This window comes from Camarhynchus parvulus, chromosome 18 (assembly GCF_901933205.1).
Source record: "Camarhynchus parvulus chromosome 18, STF_HiC, whole genome shotgun sequence".
In the NCBI taxonomy this organism is placed as follows: domain Eukaryota; kingdom Metazoa; phylum Chordata; class Aves; order Passeriformes; family Thraupidae; genus Camarhynchus; species Camarhynchus parvulus.
The window spans coordinates 5,002,462-5,017,500 of record NC_044588.1 but is presented as its reverse complement, the minus strand read 5'-3'; the positions used below and the strand labels follow the sequence as shown (position 1 = coordinate 5,017,500).

General features: G+C 67.8%; 3 protein-coding genes across 4 annotated transcripts in view; 1 reads left to right on the top strand and 2 right to left on the bottom strand.

Moving 5' to 3' along the window:
* ACTG1 (actin gamma 1) overlaps positions 1 to 150 on the bottom strand; it is a 2,973-nt gene extending 2,823 nt beyond the window's left edge. Inside the window, exon 1 of the mRNA XM_030962362.1 lies at positions 35 to 150. The gene's annotated coding sequence lies outside the window, so the exon portion shown is untranslated. The remainder of the gene's footprint in view (positions 1 to 34) is intronic.
* Positions 151 to 3,791: 3,641 nt separating this feature from the next.
* FSCN2 (fascin actin-bundling protein 2, retinal) lies at positions 3,792 to 6,760 on the top strand. The gene is made up of 5 exons (XM_030962322.1): positions 3,792 to 4,614; positions 5,869 to 6,025; positions 6,109 to 6,230; positions 6,298 to 6,465; positions 6,555 to 6,760. Exons 1-5 carry the CDS (start codon positions 3,792 to 3,794, stop codon positions 6,758 to 6,760), a joined length of 1,476 nt encoding a protein of 491 aa, XP_030818182.1.
* A 364-nt stretch (positions 6,761 to 7,124) lies between these two features.
* Positions 7,125 to 14,664, bottom strand: FAAP100 (FA core complex associated protein 100). 2 transcript variants are annotated; one of them, XM_030962321.1, is made up of 10 exons: positions 14,612 to 14,664; positions 13,702 to 13,875; positions 12,968 to 13,086; positions 11,803 to 12,776; positions 11,100 to 11,250; positions 9,425 to 10,179; positions 9,038 to 9,174; positions 8,336 to 8,452; positions 7,915 to 8,001; positions 7,125 to 7,837 (listed from the first exon to the last, which is right to left on the bottom strand). In XM_030962321.1, exons 2-10 carry the CDS (start codon positions 13,864 to 13,866, stop codon positions 7,700 to 7,702), a joined length of 2,643 nt encoding a protein of 880 aa, XP_030818181.1. In that variant the 5' UTR covers positions 13,867 to 13,875; positions 14,612 to 14,664; the 3' UTR covers positions 7,125 to 7,699. The 2 variants fall into 2 exon arrangements, with proteins under 2 accessions (XP_030818181.1, XP_030818180.1); XM_030962320.1 differs by having other exon boundaries at positions 13,702 to 13,984; positions 14,612 to 14,626.
* Between the last annotated feature and the right edge of the window lie 375 nt (positions 14,665 to 15,039).

Here is a 15,039-nt window from a genome sequence, read left to right as displayed (position 1 = left end):
GGCGGCGGGGGCGCGGTGCGGGGCCGTGCGGTACCTGCTGCGCGGGGGTCACTTCTGTGGGCGCTGCGGTGACGGTGCCGCCTGGTCAGCTGCCGCCGGCTGAGTGAGACCGCACGGCTGCCAGCCCCGCGCTTTTATACCCGGGGGCCGAGAGCCCCGCCTCCTCGGCCGAGAACATCGCCATATATGGAGATCTTTCAGAAACAGGCGCTCTCATTGGCTGGCGCGGCCCAGGCCACGTGGGGCGGCTGCAGGGCTGGCCCCGCCCCTCGGCACCCCGGAACCTGCATGGGGCGGGGGGGTGCGGGGGGGGCGACCCCCGGCTCCGGCGGGACCCCCCGATCCCGGCGGGACCCCCGGGCCGGGCCCCTCCCCGGGCAGCTCCGGAACCCTCCCGGCAGCGCCTCCGGGAGTGCCGGGTCCCGGCGGGCCTGGCCGGGCCTGGCCCCGCACCCCGAAGTTGGGACCGCACCCCCCACCCTGGGCAGCACCGGGCAGCACGTGCACCCCCCCACGGGCAGCGGGACCCCCCCACTGCGGCACCTGCACCCCCCCCACGGGCACCGGGACCCCCCACTCATGGCACCTGCACCCCCACCTGGCCCTGGCACCCCCCTTTCCCACCTGCACCCCCACCCGGGGGTCCTGCACACCCCGCCCGTGACACCCACCCGGGACCCCCCAGCCATGGCTCCCACCCCCCACAGCACCGGGCTGGGGACCCCCTGCACAGCCCTGCACCCCCAGGTGGCCCTGTGTGTCCCAGAGGTGACAGCTCTGCCCCTTGTGCTGCCCCCGCGCCCCCCGCACACCTGGGGTGACATCCCGGTGACCCCAGGGACACCCCAGTGCAGCCACCCCAGCCCCAGCGCAGCCCCAGCCAGCCTGGGGGCTCCCCATGCCCGAGCCCCTCCCCTCGGGGGTGCCCCGGGCCCTGTGCCCCCCCTGCCATGGCTGCCACCTGTGCGGGGCCAGCCAGGTGAGTGCCCGGGGTCCTGGGTGGTCATGCCAGGAGCAGGCAGCCACGCCCCATGCCAGGTAGCCATGCCCTGTGTCAGGTGCCACAAAGCACATCAGGCAGCCTGGTGCCATCACGGGTGGGCACACCCTGTGTCAGGTAGCCAGGTACCATCTCAGGTGGGCACACTGTGCCAGGTAGCCTGGTGCCATCTCAGGGGGCACACCCTGTGCCAGGTAGCCACAGCTGTGCCAGGGGCCCAGGTGCCACTCCAGGTACCCGTGTACCACCTGGCAGCCATGCACCATGCACCGTTCAAGCAGCCACACCCCGTGCCAAGCAGCCATGTCACATCAGGTAGCCAATGTCCCATGTCACATTAGCCATGGGCCATCCTGAGCAGCCACCCATCGTGCCAGGTACCGTGCCAGGTGCCGTGCCAGGCAGCCACATGCCGTTCCACAGGCCACCCACGCCAGCTCCTGGTGCCGCTCAGGCCCACGGCACTGGTGGCCATTGGTGTCGCCGTCCCCACGTCCCACGGGATTCCCACCCCTGCCCAGCAGCTCCCGGTGCCACCGGGACGGGTGACACGGGGACTGTCGGGGTGCAGAGGCGGCAGCGACTCGGGATGGCCTCGGGGGGTGACGGGGCTCCTGGAGGGTCCCGGCACAGCCCCAGGGGTCCCGTGTCCCCGAGCCGGGCCGTGGTGGGACATGGAGGGCACCGGAGGGGGTCTGGCTCGGGGGGGGCTGCGCAGGTGACACCCGCACCCCGCGGGTCCCCGGGGACATCCCGGCCGCGCCCCCCGCCCGGACACAGCCCCGGGGCCGCCCCCACCCGTGACTCAGGGAGGGCAGGGCCGGGCAGGGAGGGGCAAGGGCGGGAGGAGCAGGAGCAGGAGGAGGAGGAAGAGGAGGAGGAGGAGGAAGGCACCACCCCCGGCACGCCCCGCCGCCCGGTGTCTGTCCGTCCCTCCGTCCGTCCGTCCGTCCCCGCTGCCCGTGCGCAGGGGCGCAGTGATGCGATGGTGATGCGATGGTGATGGGCGGGTCCCACCTCTCAGGTCCCCGATTCTCCTCCTGATCCCCCACCGGCCCCCCCGAGCCCCTGCCCTGACAGCCCCGGGCTGCTGGGGCTCGGTTGAGCCCCCCCCATCCCTCTGCAGCTCCCTGCCAGGGACTGGGGCCCCGGGGTACCGCAAAACAGCCCCCCCATAGCCCTCCCTGGATGGACACCAGGAGGGGCTCCCCCCCTCAGCGCCCCGACACCCTCTGACCCCGACCTCGACCCCCCCCCGGGGGTGTGGGCACAGCTGAACCCCCCCCTCCCCTCTGCCAGCCCCCTCACCAGTGCTGTGGGCTGGGGACCCCCCCTGGTAGCCCAGCACCCCCATTTTCCTCCTGTGTTGGATGGAAATCGGGGGGACACCCAGCCGGAGGGGCAGCGCCACCCCAGCCCCCTGCCGTGCCCAGAGGGGTTGTCACGAGCACGTCCGGTCCCAGCAGCCCTCAGTGGGAAGGGGTCTGTCTGTCCCCAGGCCGGGGGGCCGCAGGGACACGCTGTGCCTGTGGGACAGCGCCCAGGGCCCCCCCGAGGGGAACCTGACCCCGCCGGGGGTGGCGGGGGGGCCCGGGATGTATAAATGCCGCTCCCGGCCGCGCTGCCGGGCAGGTGCCGGCGGGCACCCACCGAGAGCTGCGCGGGCCCCCACGGCCCCCCCGGGCCCCCCAGGACCCTGACCCACTTATTCCCCCCGCGGCGGGGCCCGAAAGCCGAGCCGGCTCCGTTTCGGGGGTCAGTTACAGCGGCCGGGCGGGCGCGGCTCGGGTGTCGCGGCTCGGGGGGCCTCGGCACCCCCCGGCGCGGGCAGCGCCAGCCCGGCATGAAAAAGTCATGAGCAACCAAAGCTGGGGCTGTTTGCGGGAACAATAACCGGGCACCGGGCTGACACCGGAGCCGCAGGGCCGGGGGGACGGCGGCGGGAGCCGAAGCGGCACCGCCGCGGCTCGGCCGGACCCCGGCGCGGGGGTCGGGGCATTTCGGGGGTCCCGGGTGGTGACAGAGCCCGTCCCCGTTTGTCCCCAGGTGCCCCCAGTGGAGCGTGGGCGAGGCCGGGGGTCCCAGCAGGGCTGGGGTTGGAGTGGGGACTGTCCCCTACCCCGCTGTCCCCTCCTGTCCCCATCCCCTCCTGTCCCCCCCAAGGGGCCGGACCCTCATCTCTGCCATGAGCCCCGGGCGGGCTCAGCCCCGAAGGAGCCCACGCCCCTCGGGGGCGTCCGTGACCCCGATCCACAGCTGCAGGAGGGATTTGGGGCCACAGGACAGATGGAGGCCAAGGGCCCCAAAGCAGGATAAAAGGTTTACACTAATCAAAATGCCTGGCTAATTGGAAAAGGCGCTTAGGGGCTGGCCGGGAGGCGGTCGCGGCTGGAGGTGACCCGCTGCTGAATCAGAGGGGCCGGTAACCTTAACCCGCCGGGATCGGAACGGATACGCCGGCCCGGATCGGGTTCCCACCCAAGTTTTCCACCCGCGGCTCCGCCACAGCAGGACGGGGCCGCGGCGAGGGACGGTGGCGTGGCCGGGGGCTGCCGCGGTGCCCCCTCGCCCGGGCGCCCCCGGTGCCCATCGCAAGCCGGCCGGTCTCTAATCCCACCTGCGGCTAATCGAACGGGTCGCAGCCCCTCGGGGCCCCGTCCCGCTCCGTGGGTCCGGGGCAGCGCAGCGCCCCCTGCCGCGGGCGCTCCGTCCGGCCCCGCCCCGCGACGCCCGGGCTCGGCAGCGCCGGGAGCCCCGCCGGCCCCCGGGGGCCGCCCCGCCTCGGCGGAAGATGCCAACGAATGGGATCCACCAGGTGCTGAAGATCCAGTTCGGGTTGATCAACTGCGAGAGCCGCTACCTGACGGCGGAGAGCTTCGGCTACAAGGTGAACGCCTCGGCGCCCAGCCTCAAGCGCAAGCAGATCTGGACGCTGGAGCAGGATGAAGCCGACAGCTCCATCGTCTTCCTCAAGAGCCACCTGGGCCGCTACCTGGGCGCCGACAAGGACGGCAAGGTGCGCTGCGAGGCGGAGCAGCCGGGCCGGGACGAAGGCTTCAGCATCATCACGCAGTCGGACGGGCGCTGGGCGCTGCAGTCGGCCCCGCACCGGCGCTTCTTCGGCGGCCGCGAGGACCGGCTGTCCTGCTTCGCCCCCAGCGTGACTGAGGGCGAGCTCTGGACCGTGCACCTGGCCATGCACCCCCAGGCCAACCTGCTGAGCGTCAGCCGCCGCCGCTACGCCCACCTGAGCGCCCACGAGGACGAGATCGCCACCGACAGCAACCTGCCCTGGGGGGTGGACGCGCTCATCACGCTCTGCTTCCAGGACAAGAAGTACAGCCTGCGCACGGCCGACGAGCGCTACCTGCGCTGCGACGGCACCCTGGTGCCCGAGCCCGGCGCCGGCACCGGCTACACCCTCGAGTTCAAGGCGGGCAAGTTGGCGTTTAAGGACTGCGACGGGAAGTACCTGGCGCCCACCGGACCCACTGGCACCCTCAAATCCGGCCGCAGCTCCAAGCCGGGCAAAGATGAACTCTTTGACCTGGAGGAGAGTCACCCCCAGGTGGTGTTCACGGCGGCCAATGGCAGATATGTCTCCATCCGGCAGGGTAAGAGCTCCCCACACCCGCTCCCTGCCCACCCAGGGACCCCCACAGCTCTGTGGGAGCACCCCTGGGACCCCCACCCTGGGGCAGACCCCACAGGAGCAACCCCACAGGGCTTTGCCTGCCTGGGGGGGTCCTACAGCCACATCCTGGGGACATGGGGAACCCCAACCTGGCTGTTGGAGAGGGCATGGGGGTCCTGTCTGCCTGGGGGGGCTGAGGTCAGTGAGGATGGAATGGGAGCAGCTGGGGGGGAAGGCGTGGGTGTGTGTGTACACACGTGTGTGCATGTGCAGGGCTCTGTGGGCGTGCACAGGGCTCTGTGTGTGTGTGAACACGTGCAGGGCTGTGGGTGTGCACAGGTGTGTACGTGCACACACACACACACACACACACACACACACACACACACACACACAGGTGTGTCACACTCCGTGCAGCATCCACAGGGTCACACGTGTGCCTGTGCACACCACACACGATGCCCTGTGTGCACACACGTGTGTAGAGCCAGCAGATGTGACCACAGGTGAGCAGAACACCTTGTTGGAGACCCAAGGGACCCCACTGCCCCCAGGTGCCCCCCAGGGACGGTGCCACCCCTGTGCCAAGCAGCTTAGTGCCGGGTGACGAGGGGGACCAGCTATAAATAGGGGTTTGTGACCAGATGGACACGGCGGTGACAAGCTGATTAACCAGCCCAATTAGCACAATTGTTCGCAGGAGGATTTGGGGGCAGGGGGAGGGTGGCCATGGTGGTGATGGGTGGGGTGGGACAATGGCTGCAATGGGATTGGTCCTGCTGGCCAGAGCAGGATCGCTGCCAATGGCCACAGCAGGATCAGTGACCGTGGACAGAGTGGCTTTGGTGACAGGAGCCAACAGAGTGGAACCGATACCCATGGCTGGAACAGGATGGGTGCCAATGGCTGGAATGGGACAGTGACAATGGGCTGGGCTGGAACTGGTCCTGATGGCCTGAGCGGAACTGGTGACAATGGCTCAGTGGGATCAGTGCCTGTGCGGGGTTGGGATGGGTGACAATGGACACAGCGGGGTCACTGATGATGACTGGAGTAGGACTGGTGCCAACTAGTGCCAAAGTGGGATCGGTGACCGTGGCCTGACTGAGGCTGCTGCCCAGGGCCAGGACAGGACCAGTGGCAGTTGCTGGACCAGGAATGGTGCTGATGGCTGGAGCGTGACCAGTGCTCATGTCCAGAGCAGGACCAGCACCAACATCCGCTCTCTCCCCAGGTGTGAATGTCTCAGCAAACCAGGATGAGGAGCTGAACCACGAGACCTTCCAGCTGCAGATCGACCGTGACACCAACAAGTGCAGCCTCCACACCAACACCGGCAGCTACTGGACCCTGGTGGCCCACGGGGGCATCCAAGCCGTGGCCACTGAAATGTGAGTGAGGGTGCAGTGTGGGGTTCAGAGATGGTTTGGGGGGACACAGGCACCCCTCATTCACGCTGTCCCTCTGTCACCAGCGCTGCCAACACCATGTTTGACATCGAGTGGCGCGGGCGGCGCGTGGCCCTGCGTGCCAGCAACGGCCGCTACGTCTGCACCAAGAGGAACGGGCAGCTGGCGGCCGTCAGCGACACCGTGGGTGAGTGCTGGGGGGCACGGGGGGGACGGGGGGTGCCCCGGGGTGCTGAGGGCTGCGTGCTGTGCAGGGGAGGACGAGGAGTTCACTCTGAAGCTGATCAACCGGCCCATGCTGGTGCTGCGGGGGGAGCACGGCTTCGTCTGCTACCACCGGGGCTCCAACCTGCTCGACTCCAACCGCTCCGTCTACGACGTCTTCCACATCAGCTTCAGCGACGGCGCCTACCAGATCCAAGGTGGGCTGGGGAGAGGGGGGCTATGGGGTGGGTGGGGTGGCCCTGGGGGTCCGTCCGGCCTGCACTGACACCCCCGGGGCTCCCCGCAGGCCAGGGGGGCAAGTACTGGTACGTGGCGAGCAGCGGCTCGGTGTGCAGCGACGGGGAGCTCTCCGAGGATTTCTTCTTCGAGTTCCGGGAGCGGGGCCGCGTGGCCATCAAAGGGAAGAACGGGCGGTACCTGCGCGGGGACCCCGCGGGGACCCTGCGTGCCGACAGCGAGTCCGTGCTGCGGGCCACGCTCTGGGAGTACTGACCCACCCCCGAGCCCCCCCCGCGGCCACCCCCTGTCCCTGGCAATGCGGGGCGGTGGCAGCTGTGTCCCCACCCCCGCGACTCGCGGCATTAAAGTCACCTGGATCACCCCGAGGCACCACCGCGTCCTCCTTCCCACGGAGATCCAGCCCTGTTTCCCTCCCAGGAGCGCACAGAGCCCGTGGAAGGGGCTGATCCGGGGGCCAGGGGGATGCAGGGACCCCCGGGGTGCCACAAGGGATGGGGGTGTCAGCAAAGCCACTGCAGGCAGGAGCCCGAGGGGGTTCCTCCTCTGCCAGGCTGGGGGAGCAGGGGGTGGCAGTGGAAGACCCCCACCCCAAGAGCTGCCAGGACCCTCGGGGAGGATGGAAAGGAACAGAGCCAGGCACGGGGTGAGCAACAGGATCGTTTTCATGGCAGACGACAGAGTTACAGACAGTGGAGAGGTGCGGGACGGGCCGGGGCCGGACCACGCCGCACCAGCATGGAGATACGAGATCATTTATAGAAACAACGGGGGAGCGGAGACCCCCTCCCCTGCCCAGCAGAAAACGGGGCTCCCCCGGGCACAGCACCCTGTTTGTCCTGATCCTGAAGGCGGCTCGGGGGGCTCAGCCCGCGGCCGGCCCGGCTCGGCACGGCCACTACACTACCACGGATCCACAAGACAGCGCGGCCCCGGGAGGCTGCCCCGGCCTGGCCGGGCTGGGGGGCGGCGGGGCAGGGCTGGGCCAGCCCAGGAGCCCCCGCTCCGCCACCGGAGCCCCGAGACGCCCCCGGTGCTGCCGACAACACGACCACGAAACACGCACAGACACACCCCCCGCCCAGACCGCCGCCGGCCCCGCTCCTGCTCTGGTGGGGTGGGGTGAGTTGGGGGGCTCTCCCGTGGGCCCCCACCCCGGCCGGCGGGGTTTGGGGCGGGCTGGCCGCCCCCCGCTCACAGCAGGACCAGGCTGGGGTTCCGCAGCTGCCGGTAGATGTTCAGGAGCTTCTCGGTGGCCGTGGCAGAGCCCTCAGCCCCTTCCCCGCCCGGGGGCGGCTGGTCCCGGAGGGTCCGAGCCTCCTTCAGCAGCATCTGCGGGAGCGGGGCCGCGGTGAGGGACGGGCTGGTGGTGGGGTCCCCACGGGGAGGGAGGGGATCGGGGGGCTCACCTCGTGGTTGGCCTGGATCTGGCGCAGGTACTGCATGCGGAGGTCGGGGGGGCCCGAGCCCTGCGCCGCCTGCTCCAGCACCAGCGCCTGTGCCGGGCAGGGAGGGAGGCAGGGAGGGTGCTGGGGGAGCTGGCAGCACCCAGCCCCTGGGACCCCAATCCCAGGGACCCAAAGCCCCAGGGACCCCCAGCTCTGGGAGTCCCAGCCTCGGGAGCCACGGCTCCAGCAGCCCCCAGATCCTGGGAGCCCCAACATTGGGAATTCCCAATCTCAGGGAGTCTGAGCCCTGATCTCAGGCAGCCCAAACCCCACACGTGCTGGTCTGTCACACATGGCACCACAGAACCACCGCCCACTGCACCCCAGGCTCCATTCCAGGGGGTCTGGGGTCACTTGGGGTGCCCCTGCCCCGGGGGGGTACCTGTATGCGCCGGATGACGGCGTGGTGTGTCCTGCACATGTGGGCCAGGGATGGGCTCTCCATCAGGATCTCCACAGCCTGGATGGGACCTGCAGGGCTCAGGTCATTCATGGCCACCTGGACAGTGAGAGCAGTGTCACTGCCATCCTCACTGGCAGTGGGGGGCCAGAGCCCCTCCCCACAGGCACCAGGTCCCCCAAAAGGCTCCAAACACCCCCAAACTCTCCCACCCTTCCAGGAGCAGTTGTTCCCAGCCTGGTGCTACCAGGTGAGTCCTGGCAGAATCAACACTGTCACTCATCACCCTGGGGACATCTGAGCTCTCAGGTGCAAATCCACCTGTGCCAGGTACCTGGGGGCCCCTCAGGTGGAGTCAGGCAGGAGAGCTGGGCAGAAATCCCCATTTTCCCTGTGCCTTTAGAGGGGAATTCTGCATGGGGTGGATTTACAACCCAAATCCAAGTGCATTTTCTAGAACCATGTGAACATGTGGAGAGGGAGGGAAATGACCACAGCCTTTGGGACGCCCAGGACTGGGAGAATGGGCTGGGGATGCTGCCTGTGCAGCCCAGGGGAGGGGTTCAGAATGGCATGGCCATGCACCCACTCATCTCCCTGGCTCCAGGAAGGAGCTGGCTTTGTGGGATGGAGCTTCCCTGCAGGCTGACCCATTCCTTGGCTCAGGGCTAACCCATTCCTTGCCTCTCGGACGAGCAGCTGGACGTGGGCACCGTCGGGTGCCGTGCCACACACCGATGCCGCCTCCGTGCTGCTCAGCACCTCGGCCCCGGGGTTCTCAGCCAGCAGCCAGCGCAGGGTGGCACAGCAAAGTGGGACATCTGGGGACCACAGGACAGAGCAGAGATGTGACACTGCTGACAGCGTGTGCCCGAGGCAGCCCCAAAAAGGGCAGGGGTAAGACAGGACCCCCCCACATTAGGACATGCAGAGTTCTGCCACTGCCACGTGTGCCAAGGCTGTGGTGGGGGCAGTGGGGTCACACAGCCCTCTGTGCCCAAGGGAGGGGCTGTGACAGTGCCACCCCGCCAGCACCCCTACCCCAGGAGCCCACTCTGTCCTGGGACCCACCTGTTTCCGAGGTTTTGAGAGCACTTTTCAGCAGCTCCGAGGACACCCGGATGGACGCTGCCGAGGGGGGCAGATTCTCCTCTGCCGGGGCTTTCCCCTCCTCGGGTTCAGTCTGTTCCCCGGACACTTTGAGGAAGGTCTCCACAGGGTCTGAGGGGGCAGGGGGGGCGCTGGGCCCGGGGGGGCTGCTCCCGAAACGGAGGCACTGGAGCATGTCAATGGTGCATTGGCTGAGGGGCAGGCAGATCCCCTCCCTGTCCGGGGACAGCAGGGGCGAGTCGTCGGGCAGGAAGTCATCCAGATCCTCGGAGGAGTCGGAGCCACTGCCCAAAATATCCCTCAAACTGTAGTAGAGGGCACAGGAGATGGTCAGAGGCAGGTCCAGCTTGGTGTCGGCAGCGGGGCCGAGGGGCAGCGTCAGCTCCCGCTTGTTGCCAGGGAGCAGCTGGTCAATGGGGAAGGTGAAGGTGGTGGCCGAATCCATGGATTCCTCCTCTAAGGCACAGGGGCTGGCCAGGAGCTGGACACAGAGGGTCCAGCCCTCCTCCAGGCTGTACTCGCTGCAGTTTTCCAGCAAGCAGGAGATGGTGACGGTGTCCTGGAGCAGGAGGCAGCTCCAGTTGGCAGTGACGGTGCAGGCGATGGGCTTGTGGCCCTCCTGGCTGGAGAGCAGCGCCGCGCTCACGTTCATCACCTGGTTCAGGCTGGCCAGGGCTCGGTTCCTCTGGTCCACGGCCTTCTTCAGGAAGGACACTCTGCAAGGACAGCGTGACAGGGATGAAACAACGGGAGGGACACCAGGATGGCGCTCTGCTGCCAAGCTGAGCTGCTCCTGGCGTGATCCCACCACAGGAAACCCCCAGCTTCTCTGCCATGGCAGCCACAGATCCACGTTCCCATCAGAGCTGAGCCTGTGGAGTGGCTCTGGACAGCCAGACCTCAGGAATCCCCCTGTGGATGGAGGGGGGGCTCACCCACAGCCCCTCCCCACACACAGCCAGCCACGGAGGATGGAGGCATGTGCCTGCCCTGCCTGTCACTGCCGGCTTGGCACGCGTGGCAGGCGCCTGGCACCCTGCCTGTGCCACCTTCTGCTGCCATGGCTGCCGCTGCCAGCCCGCCCACAGCGCTGGGGGTGGCTGTGCCATGGGAGGGGGCTGCCCTCAAACACTGGTTTTATATTATCAAGGCTGGGGGGGCTTCCCAGCCAGGAAAGGTAAATGCTGAAACAGTTTTCCAAGAGAAAAGCTCGAGGAGAGATGGGGGTGTTCAGCCTGGAGAAAAAAAGGCTCCAGAGAGACACTGGGGCCCCTTGCAGTGCCTAAAGGGCTCCAAGGGAGCTGGAGAGGTACTTTGGACAAGGGCCTGGAGTGAAGGATGAAGAGGAATGGCTTCCCACTGCCAGAGGGCAGGGTTAGATGGGATATTGGAAAGGAATTGTTCTCTCTGAGGGTTGTGAGGCCCTGGCACAGGCTGCCCAGAGAAGCTGTGGCTGCCCCTGGATCCCTGGAAGTGTCCTAGGCCAGGTTGGGCAGGGCTTGGAGCAACCTGGGATAGTGGAAGGTGTCACTGCCCATGGGGGTGGAATGGGATGAGCTTTAAGGTCTCTCTTACCCAAACCATAATTAATTACTGGCAGTGACCTGCACAACCCCGAGCTTGGTGCCACCTTTACCTCTCTGAGGTGTCCCCTATGCCTGACAGCAGCTCCTTGATCCTCCGGCCGATCTCAGCAGGGGTCAGCTCCACGTCCGGCTCCTCGGGGCTGCACAGCCCACAGGACACGAGGCGGCCCTTGGCCGACAGGGCCAACAGCTCCGACTCCCCTGTGGGCACAGACGGGGTGGGTCAGGGGCCAGGAGGGAGCAGGGCCTTCCTGGATGGCTGAGGTGGGGGAGACAGGGAGCAGCACGGCACTGCCTCCCCAAGGCAGTGGGATGTGATGGAGACAGACATGGATCACCACAGCACAACCTGCTCACACACAGAGCCCTGAGAGGGGACACCACCCTGTGCCTGCCTCGCCCCAGCCAAGGCCAGCAGCACCCAGCTGTCACACGGGGACCTGCTGGTGGCACAGGCAGCTCTGTGGGCAGCCAGTCCAGAGGCACACTGAACACCTCCTTTTTGGAGGGAGCCTGATCTGAGTGGCTGTCCCACGCTGCCCCATGCAGGGAGCCCACAGCTGCCAGGGCTGGCCAGCTCCTGCAATGCCAAGCTGAACGACTGGGAATGAGCAGGGACGAGCAGGAATCACAATGGACATGAACAACTTACAAAACCAAGGGGAGCCAACAAGGATGAAAGATGGAGCCCCACCCAACCCACACGGAGCTGGATAGAGGAGAAGTGAGATCCCACCCCGCTGCCCCCAGTACCTTCCGAGGCCCGAGAGGACAAGGAAAGCGCCACCACGCTACAGATACTCAGGCTGGCTGGGGACAGCACGGGGGGCAGCACGCCGGCGCCGCTCTCCGTGTCCTCGGGGTCCGAGGAGTCGCCCGCCCAGTCCAGGTCGACGGCGGAGATGTCGGAGTGGGTGCTGTAGTACATGCGGGAGCCGCTGCCGCAGGCCGCACACAGGATGGGTCCGCGCAGGTAATACTCCCTGAGCTCCGGCACCGTGGCCTCCTCCCGCTGATCCGCCTTCACCGCCACCATCTTCCCGTAGTGGCCCACGGCCACCACGCAGTCACAGCCGGGCTCGCCCGCGGGCTGCTCGGTGTCGGTGTCGTCGTCGTTGTCGTCGTCGTCGTGCGCGCGGCGCTCGGTGCGCAGCGCCCCGATGAACACGATGGGCTCCTCCAGGTGGTGCAGGATCTTCACGGGCGGCGCCGGCGTGGACACGTCGCGGCAGCCGTCGGCGGCGGGCGAGGAGCTGAGGGCTTTGAGGGGTACGGAGCAGAGCTGCCCGTCCGGGAAGCCGCACAGGATCATGGGCGACTCCAGCATGGCCACGTCGATGCCGAAGAGGAGGCTGAAGAGGGGCTCCTCCAGCACGAAGCCCCCCGAGCACCAGAGCCCCTGGGTGCCGGGCGCGGCCGCGCAGCACAGCACGGGCAGGAAGCAGGAGGGCGGCGCGTCCCCCGTGCTGTCCCCGGGAGGGCTCCCGGGGCAGAACTCCACCTGGCTGACCTGCCGGTACGGGGGCCCGTCCTGCTCCGGGCGCGGCAGCTCGTGCAGCCGCATCCACCACTTGCCCTCGTCCTGGGCCAGCGTGATGACAAAGGTGCTGAGCAGGGTGAACATGCTCAGGCTGGCGTCGGGGAAGATGCAGGCGTCCGCTTCCACCGGGAAGACGCCGGAGGGGCCGTTGCTTTCTTGGCCGTCGCCGTCCGTCTGCTCCATTAACCTTTGGGAAAACAGGGAAGAGCTCTGAGCCAAGCCGTGGGGAGAAGCCAGCGTGTGCCTTGGCCACCTCTTTGCCTGGCCCTGGGAAATGAGCTCCTGCAGGAGAGCTTTTAGCACCGGCAGAGACGGATCCGAGCCTCACGTTTCACACGGCAGGCAGCGCAGCCCTGGGATGGGGTCACCCCTGCTCACCTGCTCTGCTGCTCCAGGGACACGCAGTAGATCCCGCTGTGGGCACACAGGATGTAGAGCTGCCGGGGCTGGGGCAGCAGCTCCACGTGCCACACCTGGTCAGGGCAGCGGAACACAGCCTGGCAGGGGGGACACAGCCAAATGTCACCTCCCACGGCACCCGCGGGGGCGGCAGGGACAAGGTGGCTCCCTGCAGAGGGGGATCCAAAGCGGTTTCCAGGGACAAAGGGATCCCTGGGCAGCACCCAGCTGGGTGTTCCCGGGCTGGGGGGTGGGAGAGGGGCTGAGGCAGCCTGTCATTCCCGCTCCCTGAGGGGAAGGAAAACAGGGAGCAGGGTACGTGCTCTACTTTGCCGAGCGGGAGCGCAGTGTGGGAGGCAGAGCCCGCTTGTACAGCGGTGGATTTCTTAGAAATGATAATCAGAACAAATTAACAAAGGCAGCAGCGTGTCAGTCAGGGCGCTGTGACAGCGGGGACAGCAGCCAGGCCTGGGGGGAGAGGGGAGAGAAGCCCCTGTGCTGGGGGGAAGGAGCCTGTGCAGTCTGTGCGTCCCACAGGACTGGGAGTGGGGCCAGCTGGCAGCACCCCCAAACCCCAACAAACCCCAGAGCAAAGGGTGCTGCTTGTAGGGTTTGTGTGCTGGATGCTGACAGAGGGAATCCAGGGATAGGGAATGGGGTGTCCCCATGGGATGGGGGGCACAGCGAACCCCCCACCCCGCCAAGCCCCTCACCTTGAGCACTTTGCCCTCCTGGTCGTACACGTAGACGAACTCGGTGCCGTTGGAGAGGTAGATCTCGTTCTCGTGGCACAGCACCCGCGGCTTGCCCGCCACCAGCCCCCCCACCGGGCAGCAGAATCCGGCCAGGTAATCCACCCTGTGCCCCACCTGTGCCATGGTGCCGGCCTGGGGGCGTGGGGAGGGGGCACCGAGGGTGTGAGGGGCTGAGCCGGGACCCCCGAGCGGTGGCAGTGTGTGGTGACACAGCCCTGCAGACCCCTGTTCCCCACAGCCCCTCCCCCCGGAATGAGACCCTCAGGCCCAGCCCCACAAGCAGCCCCTTCCCAAACATCAACCTCAGGCTCCCCATTCCCACCTCCACGACCCTCAGACCCCCCCACATCACAGGCCTTGTACCCCAGAGCCCCCCTGAGCCCCCACATCACAGGCCTTGTACCCCAGAGCCCCCCTGATCCCCCACATCATAAGCCTTGTACCCCAGAGCCCCCAAACCCACCCCAGACCCCCTCACATCACAGTCCTTGTACCCCAGAGCCCCCAGACCCACCCCAGACCCCTCTCACATCACAGTCCTTGTACCCCAGAGCCCCCAGACCCACCCCGACCCCCCACATCACAGTCCTTGTACCCCAAGCCCCCAGACCCACCCCGGCCCCCCCACATCACAGTCCTTGTACCCCAGAGCCCCCGACCTCCCCACATTGTGATGTCATTGTACCCCAGACCCTGTCCCACAGCCCCCCCCATACTGAGACCCCCCACGCCCCCCCCCAAGCCCAGCTCCCCTGGCAGCCCCCCACCCCGGACCCACCCCCGCCCAGCCCACAGCCCCCCACCCAAACCCCCGCCCCTCTCCCCCCCATCCCGCCCCCCCAGTCCCTCCCGGAGGGGCCGCGGGTACCGGGCGGGGGGCGCGGGCGGCTCCGCTTTACGGCTGCGCGGCGGCCGCCGCAATGGGCGGGGGGGAGTTTACGACAGGCCGTAAAGCGGCGCGGGGCGGGGGGCCGGCTCCCGGGGTCGGTACCGGGAGGGGAGGGAGGAACCCCCCCCCTCCATGTGACCCCCCATCATCCCGGGGGTCGGTACCGGGAGGGGAGGAACCCCCGCCCCATGAGTGACCGCTCATCCCGGCACGGTGGGAGAAAGGAGCGAGGCGATGCTGGCGACAGCGGCTTTATTGATAGAGGGAGGGGCCGGGTGCGACCCCCGAGGGGGGCAGAAACACCCAGAGCTGACCCTGACCCACGGGGATGGACCCCCAAAAGTTTGGCTGAAACCCCCAAGCGATGACCCTGAGCCCCCCGGCTTGAAACTCCCCCAAGAGATAAC

Bases quoted from the DNA above. Each gene is read 5' to 3' on its own strand.
- FSCN2 (XM_030962322.1), top strand. From the start codon at position 3,792: ATGCCAACGAATGGGATCCACCAGGTGCTGAAGATCCAGTTCGGGTTG. The intron at 4,615-5,868 runs GTAAGAGCTCCC...CTCTCTCCCCAG, and splicing joins ATATGTCTCCATCCGGCAGG to GTGTGAATGTCTCAGCAAAC. The intron at 6,466-6,554 runs GTGGGCTGGGGA...GGCTCCCCGCAG, and splicing joins CGGCGCCTACCAGATCCAAG to GCCAGGGGGGCAAGTACTGG.
- FAAP100 (XM_030962321.1), bottom strand. From the start codon at position 13,866: ATGGCACAGGTGGGGCACAGGGTGGATTACCTGGCCGGATTCTGCTGC. The intron at 13,087-13,701 runs GTGAGGGGCTTG...CCCCCCTGCCAG, and splicing joins AGGAGGGCAAAGTGCTCAAG to GCTGTGTTCCGCTGCCCTGA. The intron at 11,251-11,802 runs GTACTGGGGGCA...CTGTGCCCACAG, and splicing joins GTCCTCTCGGGCCTCGGAAG to GGGAGTCGGAGCTGTTGGCC.